This window comes from Xyrauchen texanus, chromosome 6 (genome assembly GCF_025860055.1).
Source record: "Xyrauchen texanus isolate HMW12.3.18 chromosome 6, RBS_HiC_50CHRs, whole genome shotgun sequence".
Lineage (NCBI taxonomy): Eukaryota > Metazoa > Chordata > Actinopteri > Cypriniformes > Catostomidae > Xyrauchen > Xyrauchen texanus.
In genome coordinates this window covers 20,559,868-20,580,611 of record NC_068281.1, presented here as the reverse complement: position 1 = coordinate 20,580,611, position 20,744 = coordinate 20,559,868, and the positions used below count along the sequence as shown (strand labels likewise).

At 38.4% G+C, this 20,744-nt stretch overlaps 1 protein-coding gene and 1 long non-coding RNA gene across 2 annotated transcripts; both read left to right on the top strand.

The window, feature by feature from the left end:
• Positions 1 to 4,211: 4,211 nt before the first annotated feature.
• LOC127644870 (uncharacterized) lies at positions 4,212 to 4,700 on the top strand. Its single transcript, XR_007970737.1, has 3 exons — positions 4,212 to 4,286; positions 4,396 to 4,486; positions 4,586 to 4,700. It is a non-coding gene; the product is annotated as an uncharacterized LOC127644870 (long non-coding RNA).
• A 518-nt stretch (positions 4,701 to 5,218) lies between these two features.
• Positions 5,219 to 18,484, top strand: si:ch211-106h4.4 (MAM and LDL-receptor class A domain-containing protein 1). The gene is made up of 31 exons (XM_052129351.1): positions 5,219 to 5,313; positions 5,460 to 5,610; positions 5,833 to 6,058; positions 6,791 to 6,917; positions 7,051 to 7,180; positions 7,289 to 7,367; positions 7,548 to 7,712; positions 7,871 to 7,996; positions 8,121 to 8,336; positions 9,258 to 9,377; positions 9,624 to 9,776; positions 10,037 to 10,125; positions 10,246 to 10,416; positions 10,740 to 10,937; positions 11,038 to 11,146; positions 11,224 to 11,346; positions 11,435 to 11,531; positions 12,063 to 12,222; positions 12,397 to 12,514; positions 12,779 to 12,922; positions 13,009 to 13,196; positions 13,310 to 13,475; positions 14,024 to 14,254; positions 15,492 to 15,670; positions 15,933 to 16,161; positions 16,905 to 17,064; positions 17,144 to 17,258; positions 17,536 to 17,656; positions 17,800 to 17,896; positions 17,982 to 18,042; positions 18,299 to 18,484. The coding sequence occupies exons 1-31, from the start codon at positions 5,219 to 5,221 to the stop codon at positions 18,386 to 18,388; spliced, it is 4,434 nt and encodes a 1,477-aa protein (XP_051985311.1). The 3' UTR covers positions 18,389 to 18,484.
• Positions 18,485 to 20,744: the final 2,260 nt, after the last annotated feature.

Genomic DNA, 20,744 nt, shown 5'->3' with positions numbered 1-20,744 from the left:
CGATTTCTCCCATTCATATGTCTATGAGTGACCTGTCTCATCCTTAAACTCTCTGGCTCTGCTCAACTTTGAACCAACACCGGTTAAAAAATACATACTCTCAATGAAAATGAAATACAGTTCGCTTTGTTGCTTCAGAATGCTGTCAGTGTGAACGTCCCTTAATTGAAACAAAGTAATAATTATTCTTATTTACAAATGTATCCATAGGCTTCTACCTGAGTTCACAGCTGTGGAAGAATCCCAGTGGCAGCAGAGGTAGCATGATGATGGATGTCGATCAACCGACCCCTGAGCAAGGAGAGTGCTGGATGTTCTGGTACCACATGAATGGAGGGGGTTCTCTTAACATCTACACCCAGGAGTTGCACAATGGCAGATCTCAAGTGCCTGTGTGGAACATGAGTGGAGATCAGGGAGAACAGTGGAGACATGGCAGAGCAACTGTCATAAGCCATCACAGCCCATACAAGGTGTGAATGGATGATCACTTAAAAAATAGTCCACCCCCCCAATGTTAGGGTCTCAGTCACTATTCACTTTCATCTTTTTTCCATTCAATGAAAGTAAATGGTGACTGAGGCTAACAATCTGCCTAATATCTCCTTTTGTGTTCCACAGGATTTGGGTGAATAAGCCCTTTTAACATCTTTGTTACTTGAGTGCCTTGTTTTGCATTTATACAATTAATGTTTTGTGCAACAATCCTAAATGTGCATTCAAAGTTAGTGCTGGTAGGCTTATGGCCCTTTTGCAGTTGGCACATTCTCGGATCATGCCGTTTTATGACTTATATATGTGATAAGGGCAGGCACAAATACTGTAAAGGTACAACTAGTCACGTCTCTCAGCATTTTTCAGTAGAGCCATAAACACTGTGTGATATGAGAATTACAGTGTTAATGTCAATGTTTAAAAAATATTATCTGGGAAACTGGTCAATATATAATTTGGAAGGAAGTACTTATTGTTTATTGCCTAATAAATCTGATTATATAAAGCTAAACCTGCATGTGCAAGTTTGCTCATGGGTGCAGGTGGTTATGTAATGATATCATTTATAAAACAAGCAATATAAGAAAGCATGTCATTAATATAAATTTAAGAAAGTTAGTAATAAATTGTCAATATTGACTTCACACAAACTTGTACTGTAAAGAAATCCACACACAGAGATTTGCCATGCAATCTAGTAATATTGTATAGCATTTTTTCTCAGACTGATTTGTCTACTTGTGTAACAGATAATATTTGAAGCAGTGGTTGAAAATGGGCAGGCAAAGGATATAGCCATTGATGACTTTACAATCCTAAATGAACCTTGTCCACCTCTTGGTTAGTCCTTGACCTTCTAATATTCACAAAATGTCATAATCATCATGCTTAAGCAATTAAATATGCATGCAATACTTCAGCAATATTTACTTACAAACAATGAATGGATTCAAAACAAATTACTCTTGTACCATGTAACATCGCACATTTTGCCCTGAAGGGCTTTGTGATTTTGAGATGGACATGTGTGGATGGGTGAATACTCATATCAGTGTCTCCAGTGTTGACTGGAGCTGGACATCTGGAACAACTGCTGTTTCATATGCTCCTGAAGTTGACCATACCACCAACACTGCCATGGGTATGTATCAATTCATTATTTTATCTGTACCCTGTTGTAACACTTTACAATAAGGTTCCAGTTGTTAACATTAGTTAACAACATTAGATAACATGATCTTACAATCAACAGTACTTATTTGTTAAGCATTTGTTAACCTTAGTTAATGTTAATTTCAACATATACTAATATAAAAAAATAAAAAAAGTTGTATTAGTTAACATTAGTTAATGCACTATGAACTAACATATACTAACAATGAACATTTGTATTTTTATTAACTAACATTTAAAAAGATTAATAAATACTGTAAAAAAAAAAAAAAATATATATATATATATATATATATATATATATATATATATATATATATATATATATATATAAAATTAATTGTTTGTCAATAATACCTAATGCATTAACTAATGTTAACAAATGGAACCTTATTGTAAAGTATTACCCTTTATCTGGTTGTGTGTAACCAAGACAAGTAGGGTTCTCCTTTTTATGTAAATATTAGCTATGCCTCTTGAAATCACACCCACTCCAGGAAGGTTACAGAGCAACATAATCAACTCTCCCTCTTGGATATTGTTAAATGGTTAGATATGCTCTGACATCCAAACACAAACTCATTTCGCCTAACATATTTTAATGGCAGTAAGTTTGCCGATCTGTTTGTCTTCTTCCCAGGACATTACATGGCCTTTGACTCAAGCAGCTCGGAAGAGCAGATTGCTCATCTTCAGAGCGAGGTGATGGAGCATGAATCTTATGGATGCTTGGAGTTCTGGTTCCATATGTATATGTGGGCCTTTGTTGGTGAGCATCTTTGTAGAGAGTAACATGCCCTAATTTCACTCTTGAACTTTTTTAGACAGAAAAAAATGAAATATTACTGGAAAGATACTCTTTTTTTTTTTTATGTGTTATTAACTTAAACTGAGTAATTTTTCCTGGACAAGTTCTTTTATTAGGCTAGAAGGTACAGTGTTATTCTTGTTATGTAATATAAAAACCATGATTTTTATTTTATTGTAAAGTATACTTTGTTTTCAATATTGCAGATAAGCTCAAACTAACAGTTTATGTAAATGAGTCTGGCTCTTTACGTTCTCTTTGGAATCAAACCGGTGATCAGGACAATGTATGGCATCAAGCCACTGTAGACTACTCATCATCTGTACAACACCAGGTGAAATGTTATTTAGCAATAACATGCTAAAACATTGTCACACCATAATACATTTTACAGTAATTGATTTGAACTTTACTGTTTGCAGATTGTGTTTGAAGCCAAGCGTCCATTATTTGACTCAGGAGTCATAGCTCTGGATGATATCTATATTAGGAGGAGCACAAAATGCTCTGACCTGACCCCAACCATACCTGCACCCACAACCGAACCCACCTCTCCACCTGCCTCCTCCATGGACTGCAGCTTTCAGGAGGGTAAGGGATGAAGGAGCAAAAGCAGTACATGAGTCAAGTTATTTAACATGTATAGTACTGAAAATGTCATCAAGTCATATATAATTTGTACTGTCATTCTAAAGAGCTGTTTCAATACTAAGACCTTCAAAAGTTTGGATTATATGAGTGGGCATGGTAGTTTCAGGTAATTTTGAGCCTTCTGTGACAATAATAATTCTAGATGTCTGTTTTTAGGACTGTGTGACTGGGTCCAGGAGACAGAAGATGGATTTGATTGGACCCATCAGATGGCTGGACAGGTCACTGAACCATGGCTTGGACCCTTATATGACCACACCTTAAAAAATTACAAAGGTAAGACTCATTATTTCAGCCTTAAATGGACAAAGCAGACTGGTCTTTATATTTTAGTTTGGCATTCTGCATCCTGTTTGTTTTTTCACTTGCAGGGTTTTATCTCATTGCAAATATGTCTGGAGATAAGATCTGTGAGACAGCAGTCATTTCTGCACCAGTGACCATTCAGAGCAATGATGTCTGTATTGAATTTTGGTATTACATGTTAGGACCATCTGTTGGAAGCTTAGATCTACTCCTTGAGATGGTATGTTCACCATGACAGGTCTTGTTAGTGTAAATTAATGAAGCTAATGCTTGTTTGTATGATGGATAGCTATTCTATTAGCGATATGTTATTTAAAAGTTAGACTAGAATAAATGTACAAGACACTTAAATAATATTCAAGATATGAAGTATTAAGGAGCAATACACTAAGAACGAATTGTACGAATTGTCTCATTTGTAAGTTGCTTTGGATAAAAGAGTCATTAAATGTAAATGTAATGTAAATATACGTGCTGATAGCATCTATATTGTTTTAGCACCCGATTCACTAAAGGATTTATGCAAATCAGATAATTGTGTAAACACCCCAAAAAATAGCTTATTCTTAATTCGTATGGCACAATTCTCTAGTTTGCAGAACGGTCAATAATGCATGGTTATGGAAGATGGATGCAATGCATAATAAGTGTACAAAGATCTCTTTTAAAAATACACTTCTGTTTACCACCTGCTGTCTGCTGTTTCCTGTTGCAATGTATATTTGCAGTGTGAAATCATTAGTATTTTCTGTTTCAGAAAACAATGGAAACCATTGCATGGACAAGAAGAGGCACACAGACTTCTGAATGGCTGAATGCACAAGTGTCCTTGAGTGCTCCAGATATTCAGCGAGTAAGAGAGACCCCCGACAGGTTGTCTGTAGTTAAGACCAGAATTACTGTATACATATTTACCTATACCATCAAAGCTACAGACAGAGCATGACTATCATGTTTTACAGGTGAAATTCTCCGGGAACAGAACAGTTGGAGGCAGTGGGTTCATAGCTATTGATGACTTCAGAGTGACTACAGGGGCTTGTGAGGATCACAGTAAGTTTGTCTCTTTTCAAACATTGCCCTTTTTTGCCTTTTCTAATGACCAGGCATTCTCAGCAGTTAGATAACTACCATGTGATCTCTCTTCTATAGACCCATGTGGATTTGAGTCCCTCTCACTATGTGGCTTTGAAAATGATGTGACTGACAGTTCTGTCTGGCACCATGTGGATGGCAGCAGTGGTCACACTGACCATACATACAGATCTAAACTTGGTGAGTGATTAAGTACGTTCTAATAAATGCATATTTTTTGTGAAAGTCAAATTACTGTCATATCTTGTCATTTTATGGCCTGTGTATGTAGGACACTCTCTTTGTCCTTTGCTAATACAAGCATTACTGTAAGGATTGCCCATACGCATAGTATTGTCAGGTAATTTTCGTCAGTAAGTGGTCAGACTTATGTTTTTCGCCTGCTAAATGATAAAATGCATGATGAAATCTGATAGACTTACATTGAAGGAGGGACCCAAGCCATATCTAGGGACTAGAATAAAGATTTGGTGGTTGGCTCTTTTGTTTTGTGGGAATAAGCAACAACCGCATACTGAGCACCTAGAAAACACTCAAACCATAGCAATGCTCTACAAACAACTCTGAACACATATGCAACCTCATAGCAATGGTCCTGACTGTGTATATATATATATATATATATATATATATATATATATATATATATGTGTATATGCTTGTGTTTTACATAATGTGGCAGGTCATTCAATGGCTGTCTTGGGAGCTGAGCTTCAGAATCCAGTGGTCACAAAACTTCTGACACCAGAGTATAGCCCATCTACTGAGTCTTGTGTGCAGTTCTGGTATGCTATTAGCTTTTAACTAATAATCTCTTTTTTCTTCTCCATTCTGGCTCCAGCTTTATGGTTATGTTCTATCTCAATCTTGTTTGTCAAGAATAACTGTGACAATATTTTCAGTATGGCGTTTTGATAAATGCTGTTTGTAGGTATTGGCTGTCTGCAGGCTCAGGTGATTCTCTCTCAGTGCATGTTCTTCTTAATGGGGAGCTGGGTCCAGCTCTCTGGTCTCTCTCTGGAGCTTGCTCTAATGGTTGGGAAGTAGCAGAGGTCACTTTGTCCGCTCCCTCCAAATTCAGGGTGAGTTTGCTAATACCATTTTCTAATATATTCCTTTTTAAGGGTAATAAAGGTTTCTCTCCTTGATTCTTCCTCTCCTCACCTTTGGCAGCTTACACTTGGTTTGAAAAGATAATGTTTTTAGAGTAACAAAGAAAATTTCGTTACACATGTGTTTTGATTTCTTGAATTCTAAAATTGCTACTGTTCTGTTTATGAATATAATTTTGTATTCACATACAGGTGGCATTCAGAGCAAAGCTCAGTTCCAACTCTGAGTCATTTGTTCTGCTGGATGATGTCTCAGTTAGAAGTGAAGCTTGTCTCCCAACAGGAAGTTGTGATTTTGAATCAGGACAGTGTGCATGGGTGAATGTTGCTAATGGGGTCTCAAATGAACATGATTGGATCCATGCAGATGGCCACTTCAAAGGTCCTCTGGTCGATCACACTACTCACACTGCAGATGGTGAGGCACAAAGAAGAAAAAAGCAGATATTGATTTCCCTGCTGAAAAGTCTATGAATGTCCATGGTTTATGCTATTTAATGCTGGTTTAGCTCATGGAACAGTATGGCCATGTTGTTCACCAACAAATATGCTGGTCAATCAGCATGGTCTTTCTTATGAAGCTGGTTGTTCAGTGTAGGTTTCCTGGTTCAGCAAGTTAAGTATTCTGGTTTACTGGCTGATCCAGCATACCGGCACCACATGCTGGAGAGAAGCATCCAAAACACAACATTTGCTGGTGATCAACAATGCTGGTTATTTCAACAGGGATATAGTTAGTAAGGGATATTATGAGCTCATGTTGTGTCAGAATTACCATAAGTTTACATGTTTAGAAGAACTCGTAATGAAAAGTTGTATTGTAAGTTGTACTGTAAACTCGGAATTCTATGAAAGCTCCAACTTGAAAGTTGTGACGTCATGTAAAAAGAACCAATATGGCAGCAGCCTCAACAGTTTAAGGTATTGAACAACACAGATTTCTGTTTGATATGCCAATTTATTATGCCAGTGTTAAGAATTTTTCAAGAACATATTTAGGTGAATTAATAAATTAATGTAGTCAGAAAAGAAATAGCAAAAAATTTAAAAGAAATAGCAGGATAGCTGATGAGAAACATCATAGCTGGATTTGGACTTTTGGTGTATACAGTGGGAAGTTTATCTGTGGTTTTTCATGTTCCTCTTTCAGGCAAGTTTCTGTTGAGCCAATTTCAGAAGAACACACAAGATCGAAACAAAATATCAGTTTTGAAATCAGAGAGGATCCTGCAGACCAGTGACTCGTGTCTCGAGTTCTGGTACCATATGAATGGCAGGTCTGAATGACACACATACTACTCTTACTCTCTTTTCCCTCTATTTACTTTTACTACGAAGATCCACTCTTATCATTGCTTGACTCTGAGGTACGATTAATGAAGAGTTTGTTGTGTACTTTCTTATTGGCAGTGACCCAGGGATCCTTCGAGTTTTAATAGATTCAGGTGCAACTGAGCAACAACAGTTGTTTAAAACACAGGCCACCGGGAACAACTGGACATATGTCTTTACCACAGTGACTGAAACCGAACCCTTTCAGGTATGAAATACCCATCTATTTTTAAGTCTCTTTCCAATATAGAACTGTATATCACATAGTTTATGTGTAATTATACACTGTTTAACTGTTTTATACCTGGTATATCAGATTTACCTAGAATCTCAAGTGGGTAATGAAGGATTCATTGCAGTGGATGACATAAGAGTGACAAAGGGGCCATGTAAAGGTTAAACATCCTTCTAATAAAATGTTTTGATTACAATCAGTGCTGCTTACCATGCAATACTACAAAAATCTAGACTTTTTATATGACTAATGTAGCTGGGGTGAAAAGTATCTCTAAGTAAGATTTGTTTGAGGCATGTTTACTATGCCTTACCATCTCTATTTTCATTGGCACATTCAGAAATCAGTGTGGAAAGTGGAGTATTTGTTGGGTGCCACTTTGAGGCAGACACCTGTGAATGGAAAGATATTAGTGTTGGGCAGTTTGTTTGGAAGCGGGACCAGAATGGTACAACCACTGCCAACACTGGCCCTTCGGTGGATCACACCACTGGCACAGAGATTGGTATAATCTCACTATCCTGAAAAACACTATTTCTTTTTAATTTACTCATATGTAGTGCAAAAACAGAATGTTACGTGGAAAAAAAATCCTAATTTAAATAAAGAGGTTATATGCTCTTTATCAACAACAACAAAACAATTTTAATGTACTTGTCATAGGCTGGTACATGGCAGTAGAAGCCAGTCATGGTGAGCACAACAGCTATGCTGCTCTACAGAGTCCCACTATGAAAGATGCCAGCAATAAGTGTTTGTTTGAGTTTTACTACCACATGAATGGAGAGGGTAAGACTTACTTTTGTCATGAAGTGTTAAATGATCATACACCTAAAGTAGAGTATTTTTGGCAATAGCAAAAGATGTATACTGTAGATCCTAGAAGATATTTGCATCATTTTGTATTTACCAGGCATTGGAGATCTGAAAGTGTTCATCCAGGAGGGCCCAACGAGGATGCCCCTGTGGTGGATGTCTGGTAACCACGGAGATGAGTGGCTTCGGGCAGAGTTGGGTGTGGGTCGCACCCATCAGGTCTTCACTCTCCTCTTTGAGGCTACCAGAACCTACAGCGAGCTCGGGGACATTGCTATAGATGACATTGCCTTCTTGAACTGCACTCTTCCAGGCAGGTTACAAACATAAGCTGTGTCCCAAACAACATACTGTACACTACTATGCAATCCTCTTATTAAATATACTCAAAATATACTATACACTCAGCCATGTAGTGTATGAATTGTAGTGTAGTATCATCCCAAATGGACCACTTAATGTTTTTTATTACTACACGGAAGTATTTGGTGTTGATGGATGCTGACGGTAGTGACGTTTCAAGCACACGTGATGTATTGCTGCTAGTTTTAACGTGTTAGTCAATCCCAGTTCAACACTTGAATCTTACACAACGTACATATTTATACAGCTTGGAGTGATGGTAAAGCATTCAACTCATATTTGTAATGTGCTGTCTCAGCTGAAGTTTTGCTAGCTGCTAAGTTCTTCATTATTTACAAATTATTTGTCAGACCAGCAGCGCAGCCAGGTAACTCCGCCCCTTCCTTTATGTGCGGCAAGCCGTGTGCGCTGAGTACATGAAGTGTCCAACATTCCACACTTTTGATGGTTAAAAAATGCATCATCCAGTATTTAAAGAACACTTTTTGCTGTATTTTCAGTGTTAACAGACTACACACACTACACTAAAAAATGGCTTAGATTAGTGCAGAAGTGTGCAGTTTGGGACACACCTATAATGTTGCATTAACCAATTTCTTACCCATTAAGCAATTTTGAAACAGTGATAGTTTAAAATTTTGGTCATCATTTTCTCACCCTAATATTGTTCCAAACCTGTATGGCTTTCTTTCCTCCATGTAACACAAAAGATGTCAGGCATAACAAACTTAGTCACCATTTAATTTCAGTGCGTGGGTAAAAAAGATGCAGTGGAAGTGAATGGTGACTGAAGCTAACATTCTGCTGAACACCTCATCATAAAAAAACACAATATGTCCATCTATCCATTATTTCTTGTCTTAAACTTCAGAGCCACAGGAATCTTGTCAAGAGAGCCTGTTCACATGTTCCAACCTTGTGTGTGTGGAGCCAAACAGAGTGTGTGACTACAACGATGACTGTGGTGATGGCACGGATGAGGAGCTCTGTGGTATGACCGTGGGTTTATTTCATGATAAAGCAAAATTGCCACTGTTTTCTGAGAACTTTAAGTGTGATGTTTATTTAAACTATCAGAAACACTGATCAGTCAGGGTCTCAAAGTGTAAGATACTCTAGTTTTTAGCAGCAAAATCAAGGATGAGTTGTATCTTTTAAAATATCTGAAATCTCAAGCACAGTAGCATAGTATCAGCTTTTAGAAAATACCCAAACGTCTTGTCTTTTGTTTGAACAGATATAAAGGGTTATAAGCAGCGCTGCAGTTTTGAGCAGGGCATGTGCTCATGGGAGAAGAGTTACTTGGAATCTGGCTGGATATTGCAGAAGGGAGAACAGGCCTGGCCTAAGCATGGACCGCCAAGAGACCACACCCGCAACACAGCAGCAGGTACTCCAAAGATTCCTCCATATTAAGCATACACAATAGATTATTAGTTCAAATTATTAGAACTTATCACACAATTTCTGTCATAGAATAGATGATATACCATTTAACCTACAATATAACACATACAGTATGTAAAACATAACCACGTGTGTTGTAAATACTACGCCTGTAATTTAAGGTCTGTATGTTTAATGTGATTTCTATATTGTGACTAGACATAGTAATCTCCTTTTTAATTAAATGGATGTGGCATGTTCCAGGTCATTACATTACTCCAATGCATGAGCTGAGTGAGATTCAAACAGCAGAGATCATCTCCAGCACTCTGCTGCCCAGCTCTGACTGCACAGTGAGTAATTATGTAGTCACATGCCACACAAATATTGAGACTGCTTTTCTCAAATGTATTGACGCACATCACACTTACTGGACGAAAACATTTTCCCAAGTTTCTGTTATGTTCTTGCAGGTGAGGTTCTACCACTATTTTCAAGGTAACAGCACTGCTGCCAGGCTAGTTGTCAGACAAAGGACCCTTCATAATGGAGAAGATGACAGTATAATTTGGGACAGTACTGTGACACAGAGCTTCCGCTGGCACAGAGTGGAGGTCACCTTCTCCTCCTCGGTTAAGAGTAAGGTCAGACTAACATTTTAATATATGTACTTACATATTTTATCTTAGGTAAGTTGTGACAAATTACAATTCTGTTTTCACTTATTCACTCTTGTGTTGTTTCAAACCTATATTGTATTCTTTCTTCTGTGGAACACAAAAGGTGATGTTAGATTGTTATGGCTCCTACACACTATACGACTTTCGTGTAGTGTAAACTCGGCATTAGGGACTAACTGCAACAGTCATCATTCACTTTTTTAGTATGGAAAGAAAGGTGCAATGAAAGTAAATGGTGACTGAGACAAACATTCTGACTAACATCTGATTTTGTCTTTTATGTTCAGATTGTTTTCCAGTACGTGGGAAATGGTGAGGCTCATACAGCACAGATAGCGGTAGACGATATTTCCTTCTCTGTGACATGTCCTCACGATCCTGACAACAGCCAGCTGCCAGTCACACCTGATTCAACAACGACACCATCAATGACAACAGTGACATCTGCTGCACCTTCAGCTTCTCCATCAATCAATCCTTGCAAGGTAAGGGCATTTCAGCTGCCACACAGCTGAAATATTGACAATATTTTACATACTCTGTTTTAAGCTGCTCTTTAATTGTATCGTTGTTTGTCAAATTCAGGAGAATGAGTTTTACTGCTGGCGGTCTGGTGGCATTAAATGCATTGCAGAAGGTGCCCAGTGTAATTATGTCTTAGACTGCCCCCAAGGGGAAGATGAAGACACCTGTGGTGAGTGCATTGGTGCTGCCTCCTCATAACTGGAATGCTCTTTTATTATTTATCATTTTGGTTCTATATCTTTCTAGGTCCATGTAATTTTGACAATGGACTTTGCCAATGGAGTGATATAAGTGTAGGTCCTAACAAGTGGCAATGGGTACAGGCCACTAACACCACAGTCCTGCCCCCTGACCACACCACTGGATCAGGTAATGCCATGCTAGACCAATCCATAAAGAATAACATATCAAAGTAAATATCATACACATTTTTCCTTTTTCCTTCACTTTTCTACAGGGCACTACATGCAGACATATTTCATGGAGCCATCTAAGAATGAGGCTGTGTTCCAGAGCCCATCCCTGCCAATCAGCTCTGCATACTGCCAGTTTCTGTGAGTTCATTCATAATTTCACCATTACAGTTTGGTAAGACAAATGAATGGCCTGATTGTAAAAATACTGTGCACTGTCTGTGTCAGAAATGAACCATCATTTGAGGTGAAAATGCCACCAAAGTGACATAGATGCACCAGGTATTTAAAATAGGAGTTTGATCTATATATTATATAATGTATGTGTTATAGACTGTACTGTATGTGTTATAGACTGTATTTCATTTCTGTTATGTAATCTTACATCGTTTATAATATTGAAATATATGATCTTCACAGCCTCTGATATCAGAGTTGTACTTGCTATCTTAGAGGCAAGTGTTAAATGTGATGAAGTACTATGACGTGGTTATTGTTGGAAATTTGTTAGAATAATAAAGGCTAAAAGAAAGATGCCCTCTCATAAAGGTAAATATGCCACTGAAATCAATCGAAGAGAAAATATCAAAGTGGCATTGGAAGTAAATGTAGCTTTGGGGAAAACAACACTTTGATATGTCTCTCCTTTTTGTTTGTTTTCATACACACTAGGTTTCACTTCCACATGGGTGCAGGAAGTTCAGGCAATCTCAGTGTGCTCCTTGTGAATGGAGAGGAGGACAGGAAGATACTTTGGTCCAGATCCATGAGCAGTTCAACTCAATGGCTCCCAGAACACTTACCACTGGGCAAACAAGAACAGCCTTATAGGGTATGTCAGTGTGTGTGTAAGAGATGTAAAGCATTTACACACTACACAATTCATATCATATGTCTCATCTTTATATATGAATACTCTAGGATCCCTGTCTCGAATTGCAAACATATTCAGGCAAGTTTTGGCTTGACTATGTACATATTTACACTGTGTCGCATCCTATTTAAGATCATATTTAGCAGCCAAACCTTGCTCCAACTGGATGAATCATTGCCTACTACAACTAGGACCATTGCCCTGGATGATATCTCCTTCCACGACTGTGAGAAAGACTACCAACCACCAGGTAGGGAAGCTAGTGAGAAGTTAGTTGGAATCATGTACAGAGTCAGAGATGGCTCGGAAATTAAAACAGTCTTGTTCTTCAATATAAAACAAGTTTGATCAAATATATCAAGATATTAACCTAGCCATTGCATTGTATAGAAATGAATAAAGCAAAATAAAGTGACTTTTTATGCATTTTTAAATATGAGTAGAATAGTTTGCTCAGAGTGAACAGAACGTTATCCACATTATGAAATCATGTCTCGCTTCTGCTGTAAACCAGACTTTTCCTTGGCCACATGTTCCTTTGAGAAGGATATGTGTGGGTGGGTTCAGGGAGCTGCAGAGAACCTAGACTGGTTCAGATGGAGTGGACTAACTGAGATCCCAAACACCGGTCCCTCAGGAGACCACACCAGTGGAAAGGGTAAGTCAGTGACCATTTCCGCTGTATCATTACCAGCTCAATCTTCACATTTATCTAATTTATGTGAGTCTTGTGTTATTTTACAGGCTATTATTTGTACATCAAGAGCTCAAGTGACAGCAGAACAGGCGATATGGCTCATTTGAAGTCTCAACTGTCTCCCCCAACTGGACCTGATGGCTATTGCTTCACATTCTGGTATCACATGTTTGGAGCAACTGTGGGCTTGCTAAGAATGTCTATTTATGACATTTCATCCAATCACATATCATTGGTAAGACAAGACTAGAAGAATTGACCAGAATAACATTTTCAGGGTACATGTCTGGTTTCTTTTGTCACATAAATAAGAAGTGAAAAATGTTTATACTGTGCTTCAAATTGTAGATGTGGCAGAGACAGGGGTCTCAGGGGAATGAGTGGCGTAAGGCCCAAAGTCATGTGAAACTACAGGAAGTTCATCAGATATTAATTGAAGCTTCAGTAGGAGGACTGGCCGGGCACATTGCTATTGATGATTTATCAGTCTCTAAAGGTGCCTGTGCTCCCACAGGTAATTAACAACATAGCCTAGTATGCTGTGCATTTATTTTTTTTGTTGCCCTGTTAAAATGTAATCCATGCTTCCTGGGGCACCACAAACATTTGGAACAGCTGGAATAGTATGGGCCCTTTGAGAGTGCTAAATCTAAGCACATTTGTTTGTGCCAAATGGGCATGGGTGGGAGTGTTTATGCCATTGTAGAATTTCACTATGCACAGTAAACCAGGATTAATTTAATCCATGAGTGAAAGTGTCTAATAACAGGGCAGTTACTGAAAGGAAGCAAGTAGAATTCGGCTGGTTATGTGATGCTAACATGGCTGCCCCCATAAAGCGCCCCTGCTCCATATAGAATAATGCTTTTGAAAAGTTACCTTTATGACTAGAGTCCCTATCTCATGTGAGTGGTCATGATTGTATACATCTGTTTCAAAATGACAATTCATTTCTTTAGAAGTAAAACTTTTTAAATGAGGAAATTAATTACTGAGTGTACATTTAAATAAATTACTTTAAGTATATTAGCTATTTCTTAAAACACTCCATTACTGTTTCAGTGAGTCTTTGTGACTTTGAAGAGGGAGACTGTGGCTGGATTCAACAGACTGATGATGACCTGGACTGGATTAGAGTGTCAGGAAATAGTCTAAAATCGAAATCCTCAAAGTCTAGACCTGGCTTTGACCATACAACCAACACAGCGAGTGGATATTACTTTCATATGGAAACCAGTTCTGCCCATGTGCAAGGAAAAAGTGCCAGAATGACCTCTCCTCTGCAGCCTGCAGGTCAGAAAGAACAATGTTTTTCCAATTAACTCTAAAATATGTGGAAATAAGTATATTTAGGGACAGAACAGCTTTGATGAAAAATCATTTTCACTGGGTAAAAATTCTTGCTTCAACCTGATATGCGGTAAGTAAATTAACACCTTCCTAGCTTATTTTTATTATTGTCAGGTTAGGTAAATTAAGTAGAATCTGGCCTAAATTGTAAGTATAAATTATATTTACAACCTGGTCAGAAGACTCCTTTGCAGTATGTTCTGGCTCACAAACTTAAAACATTAAAATAAAAGCCTTGGTAGGCAATTATTTAGCAATCAATAAAAAATCTTTTTATTTGTTACAATTGTTCTAGCAATCAAAATATAGGTAAGTAAAAAGTAAAAAAGATATAATCATCAAAACAATTCAAAGGCAAAATCAACAATTAATTCTACCATTGGTGGTACTGCACAAGTGTAATAGCATCTGATCTTCTAATCTCTTTATCAGCCTTTTATAGATAAATTAGCCATCTCTTGAACAGGCACATCCTCATATGTCTCGTCAGTTGGTCTTTTAAGGAATTTATCTGATCAACCGCCTCCAACATCCTTGACCTTAAATTCGACTCTCTGCAGTCATCTTCTCATATCAGGGTCATTAATCTAATTTATTTTATCTTCTTTCTCTGCACTTCTGTCTTCATCTTGCTAACATTTCATCTGTACAACATGTTCAGACATACCCATAGGCGGAAATCGCGGGGGCTCGGAGGGGTCAGGACCCCCCATCTGAGGGTTGTTCCCCCCTAAAATATAATTAAAATATGTGTATTGTAAATAATATAATGATATATTCTTAAAATAATTGTTTAAGAAATAAAAGAATACAAATGCAAATGGGGCAACAACAAAAAAACCCTTGGTGTCCCCTTCAAAAATTGCTCTTGAGAATTGTTATGTTTATTGTCCCCCCCAACATTTTGATGAAATTTTCGCCCCTGGACATACCCTATATGCAGCAACATGTACACTGGTCTTAACTGTATAATAAATAATGTTTTCACTTATTTAATACATACAACGCTAATGGGTAACACATTTTACATTCTTTGTTTAAATGTATAACATATTTTAACTCTTGTGTGCAGAATATTATATTTAATACATTGAGTGTAATCAAACAAGGAGGCGTGGCAATTGCATTTTCTCCATATTATACAACAAACCTTAAAGCATGTTGGATTCTGTTTCATTAGGTGATGCCAAGTGTATCCAGTTGTGGTATTACATGGAGGGAAAAGGCACTGGGACCCTAAATGTGTATCAACAGTTCTCTGACAAAGATCAGTCCTTGCAGGTGACCCAATCTGGAGGACAGGGGGGAATGTGGAGGTTTGCTCAGACTCCACTAACTCTCTCAGGATCAGACTATAGGGTGAGTTCCAAAGTAAGCTTTGAGTCTGTTGGCAGATCGAAGAGTCTAGTCCATATTTCAGCATTACAAACACACTATTGCAAATAGAGTGATAGAGAGTCTCAAAACCCTGCCACAAGTTACTCATAGGCAAAGGCTGTCAATTGTTGGCACCGCAGTCACAGATCACGTGCACAAATTTGCCCAATAAACTACAAGACGTACACTTGAGTTAAATGTTGTGGAACTGCAGGAGTGTCCTCATTAATAGATTTCTTTACAGATTGTGGTGGAGGGGATTTCAGGCGAGAGCGAAGAGGGAGCCATAGCGTTTGATGATGTGCAGATTTCCAATGCCCCATGTACTCCTTCAGGACAATGTGACTTTGAGGATAATTTTTGCAGCTGGATGAATCTGTTAGAGGTGGATGATGCAGACTGGCTCAGAGCTCAAGCAGGCACTGCAAATCACACAGGCCCCAGTGTGGACCACACCACCAACTCTTCCACAGGTGAGCTGCAAACATTGTCTGAAGTTAATTATAATGCATTAACCAGGGACTAGAAATGGTTCAAAGAGTGACATTTTTTTTTTGAACGTAACCAAACATTTTAACAAAGTCCGTTTAAATTGTTCCGGAGTGAAAACATTGGAAAACAAAGTTCATTCGGAACTTTATTAGCTCCAGAAGAACATGACCTGTGTATGTGTTCTCTATAAGATATATTTAATATTATGGACACAATTATTAAAAAGACATTATTTAATATAAGCTACTGTATAGTATTATTAGGATTTCTACATTGATCAGTCCCACATGGGAAAAAAATTAATCTGCTATTTTCGCTTATTGTGGCAAAGTAGGTCGCTTTAAAATGTTTTTTTGTTTGTTTTGTTTTTTGTTTTGTTTTTTCTTTTCTTTTTGCTTTTTTTCCCCAGGCCTGCTCTTGTGAAATCTGTAAACACTGTAACTGAAATATCACTGACAATTAGCACAGAGTAGTGTCATTTTAAAAATAAACATTTTAACAATTTTTTTTTTCTAACCAGTTACTATTTGGAAAGTAGGCCACGGTATGCCAGAGACAAAATGAAAAATGACAGTTTCTGCTTAGAATGAACCGAAATAAAAAAGCATTTTCATTTTAAATACCTGGTCATAACAGTGAATATTTGCAGTACATATATAGAAATATCTGATATTCTTATTAGGTAACAAAAATTGTATCTGTGGATTGATGTGTTTGTATGTAGGTTATTACCTTTATGTGGACAGCTCTGTAGGCATCTGGGGAGACACTGCGATGATCCTTAGTGAGATATTCACTCCTGACATTAGGGGGCAGTGTTTCATATTCTGGTATAATATCCATGGGTACAACGTTGGGACGCTCAATCTATACGTTAATAACAGGTAAAGATCAAACAAAAACACAATTTACCATATGTATATGTAAATGTATTTGTGAATCACATTTCTCTTTCTTTCCCAGGAGTATTTATGAACGTGGGAATAAGCTTGGCCAGATAGTATGGACAGAGTCAGGAGATCAGGGAGATGTGTGGAGGAAAAGTAACATCTATGTGGAATACAGAGAGTCTTTCTGGGTATGAAACCACTCTTAATCAGTATCATGCAGAATTTACAGGATCAAAGTGTAGATGTTGCTGATTCTGTTAATGTCGGTCAAAAATCCCAGTTCACATTTCATTCACACTGTCCCTGGACTTAAATGTGAGCCTTATTTTTGTCCATTTTAGTTGTGATAGGGTCTCTGTCTACTTTTCATTCATGATTTTATTTTTGGAACCTGAACCTCTTAATTGTAGTTTTAGATTCACTCAAAACACTCAATTTCAACATTGGTTCCTTCTCTTCCCACAGTTTATTTTTCAATTCTTGAAAGGAGCAGGTACCAAAGGAAATGTAGCTATTGATGATGTTCACATCATCCCTGGGCCTTGTGACTCAAACCCCACCTCTGCACCGCCAAACCATATTGACAGTAAGCAATCTAAGTGATTTAATACCTGTCTGTCTTATATACTTCAGGCTCACACATTCATCAAATATTCATTATATGTTTTTGTAAAGTGCGTCTTGTCAAAGCCTGAATCACCTTACAATCCATTTTGTTGGTTTGTTTAGCTATAGGTATTGGGGTAGGAGTGGGAGTGACACTCTTGGTGATTTTTACAGTCGGTGCTGCCCTTTTTGTGCTTAATAAGAAGAGAAGTGCTAACAGGTACAGTATGTGCTGGTCATTTCATGATAATTTTGATAGCATATATACTGAACAGAGGGAGCCTCACTTTTCTTTTTCTTTGCAGGGAATCAATACTTGAAGATGATGCGCTTGATATAAACTTTGATAGAAACATTCACAGCACAGTGAGTTTGAGTATTTCTTCTAGCCTATAAGCATACACTAATACATGTGTAACCGGTCCTGCTCGACCTGCTCCGAGCAGGATTTTAACCCGGGTCTCTGGCATGAGAGGCTAAAGGCTACAGCCCCTAGTGTCATTCGCTGGTACGCCTCTTGAGGCCAGGGGAGTGAGGTTTACACATACCTGGCTCCTTTTATACATGCATACAATGTGAAAACTGTTCTTCCTTTAATTCCTTCTACTGTTGTTTTTTTCAGGGTTTAACATCCACAGAGGAGAATGGTCACTCCAATGCCTTACATACAATCTACTATTCAGCAAATGGAAATAACACATCTTTCACATAAATTGATCTTTGCTCAGAAACTGAAAAGAATAAATAAAAATACTTAATCTTTACATTTCAATGCATCAATGTTAATAGAATAAAAATGGTTAGTGTCTCCCGGGCAAATATTGGTGTTTACTGTTGTCATATTTTTTTCTTAAAAGCATATTTTGCATGGTACAGCAAAACAATAATTTAAATAAGAGCTCATTTATTATTGCAAGTAGCCATAAATGTGCTTACAGACTGATCTCACAGAGAAATAGGAAACAGTATTTTGACTGTTCTTTAGCTAAAATCCATCTGAGCATACTGAAATGCAAAACACTGCCTCCAGTTGCCAAAGCGGTAAGTGTTGTTGGCCGTATGGGCACATGTGAGCTCCATTTTCTGATTAGGATATAGCTGCATGCATTGCTCTAAAAAGGGGCGGAAGCTTCAAACCGTGGCGGGGTGAGCAAGAGACAAAACAGTGGCCATGGCGTCAAGCCTCTGAGAGGCATTTATAAAAAATAATAACAATGTTCATAAAAAGGGGAAAATAGAGTGTCCAGTGGGAATGGTGTTCAAAATAAAGGGAATCTGGCATCCTCGTGATGAGCTGGGGCTACGTGAAGGGCAGGGAAGAGTCCGAGGAATGGCTCAGGCATGAGTGGGATCTGATGGCCGCACACACTCCACACCTGGATCCGTGGGGTGGTGGTGTTGTTAGCGGCCTGTCTTCCCAGGCCCGCAGCAGGTGTGAGAGGAAAGCGGCCAACCCTCTAGCCTGTCAGCCGTGACGCGTGCTGTCCTTCCCAGGTGACACATCTAACTCGCGCCAGGAGTCCGAGAAGTGAGTCCCGTGACACATCTATCTCGGACAAAGCCTCCCACTATGATTCTGGGCCTGCGAGGATGCCAGTGTGTGCACACATGGAGAATAGAAGCCAGTTCCCCAAGAAGAGGCGAGCTCTATTATTTCTATTATCTCTCTCTTTATTGGCAGCAGTGATGAGGCTAAACGCACAATTGAGGCTCACTAACTACCTTCTCTCTCCTGCCCACTCCTATCATGAGCCTGGCCGAAGGTCGGCCCTCAGAGGCAGGACAACGATGATGAGAAAGAGGGGCGGGTCATTCCGCCACATCCATGAAAGATATAGGGAGCCCCTTACTTAACCCTATCCCTAACCTTATAGATGTAGAAAGTCATTTTAATCCAATACACTTTTTGTCAAATTCTGCAAATATATCTTCACGGTCCGCTAGCTGTACTTCTGTGTGTGTGCTGAAAAAAATCTGGTGTTTGTACACAGCCCTGGCTCTGTAAAAGGGAAAATAAACAAAGTGGATTGGACCGAACCACACAACACTATTGTGTGTTCATGAATTTGGAGGGCAGAGCTTCTGAAGGAGCACTGAAGGGAGGTGTGGTTTTTTGGGTCTCCCACGCTGCTAACATAAAGCGCTTTTGGCCACAAGGTATGGTAAACACACTGGAGCCGATGCAAATATGTCTGATGGGAGATGGCGCTTGTCAGTGAGTCTGCATAAATTGGCCAATCCTAGGGTACTGGAACTTTCGCAAACAATATGCAGACTTCCCATGTGATCATGTTGGTACTTAAAGGATCTTGGTCAAAGCTATTTTTTGACTCCCATACAAAATGACATACATTTGGTCATTTGTTTCTTAAATTTGCTACAAAAGCCTTAACAGATCTCAGACTTTAACAGATACCATTAGGTTTTGTTATGGTCTAATTCATGTAATTTGAATAGTTTTTCATTCATACCAACGTTTTGTGCAATTTGACATTTCATGGCTTCTCTGGGAATTTAGTCTGGACAAATGATAGAAACCCTAACATAATGAGGTACTGTAAAGCGTTTGACCTTCAGTATTTAAGTATCTTTGGGGGGCAGTAGACATCACCTCAAACTTTCTATTTTCATCTGCATAAATTCCCACATACATCACTTTAGTATGCCCTCTATCTGTGCATGTCAGTAGGCCTTAATGTAATTCTAAAGTCAATGCAAAATAATTAAACCTCAGCAAACAGAAGCTTGAGAGTGGCAGTCTACTTGCTTAATCTCACTAACATTCTTGTTATTGGACACTTTCACTCTTGGATTAAATTAATCATGGCTGATTGTGAATAGTGAATTTCTACAATGGCTTCTATAACAGAAAACGTCTGAACCGAAAACTTGATTTTGCATGATGCTGCATCCACACACCTAGGTGTCACTCTAAACTCAAGATGACACGAGCAAAAACGTACTGAGTGCACTTTTAATTTTTAGACCACTGAATAGACGCAAACATAATTTAGAACAGAGCAGTCTGACTTCTCCAAACTCAAGGGCCAGAGAGGTCTCTCAGCCTT

Excerpts from the sequence above, each read along its gene's own strand:
- si:ch211-106h4.4 (XM_052129351.1), top strand. The coding sequence starts at position 5,219 with ATGGCTGTCTTGGGAGCTGAGCTTCAGAATCCAGTGGTCACAAAACTT. Across the intron at positions 10,938-11,037 it reads CATCAATCAATCCTTGCAAG|GAGAATGAGTTTTACTGCTG; the intron begins GTAAGGGCATTT and ends TGTCAAATTCAG. Across the intron at positions 11,532-12,062 it reads TCTGCATACTGCCAGTTTCT|GTTTCACTTCCACATGGGTG; the intron begins GTGAGTTCATTC and ends CATACACACTAG.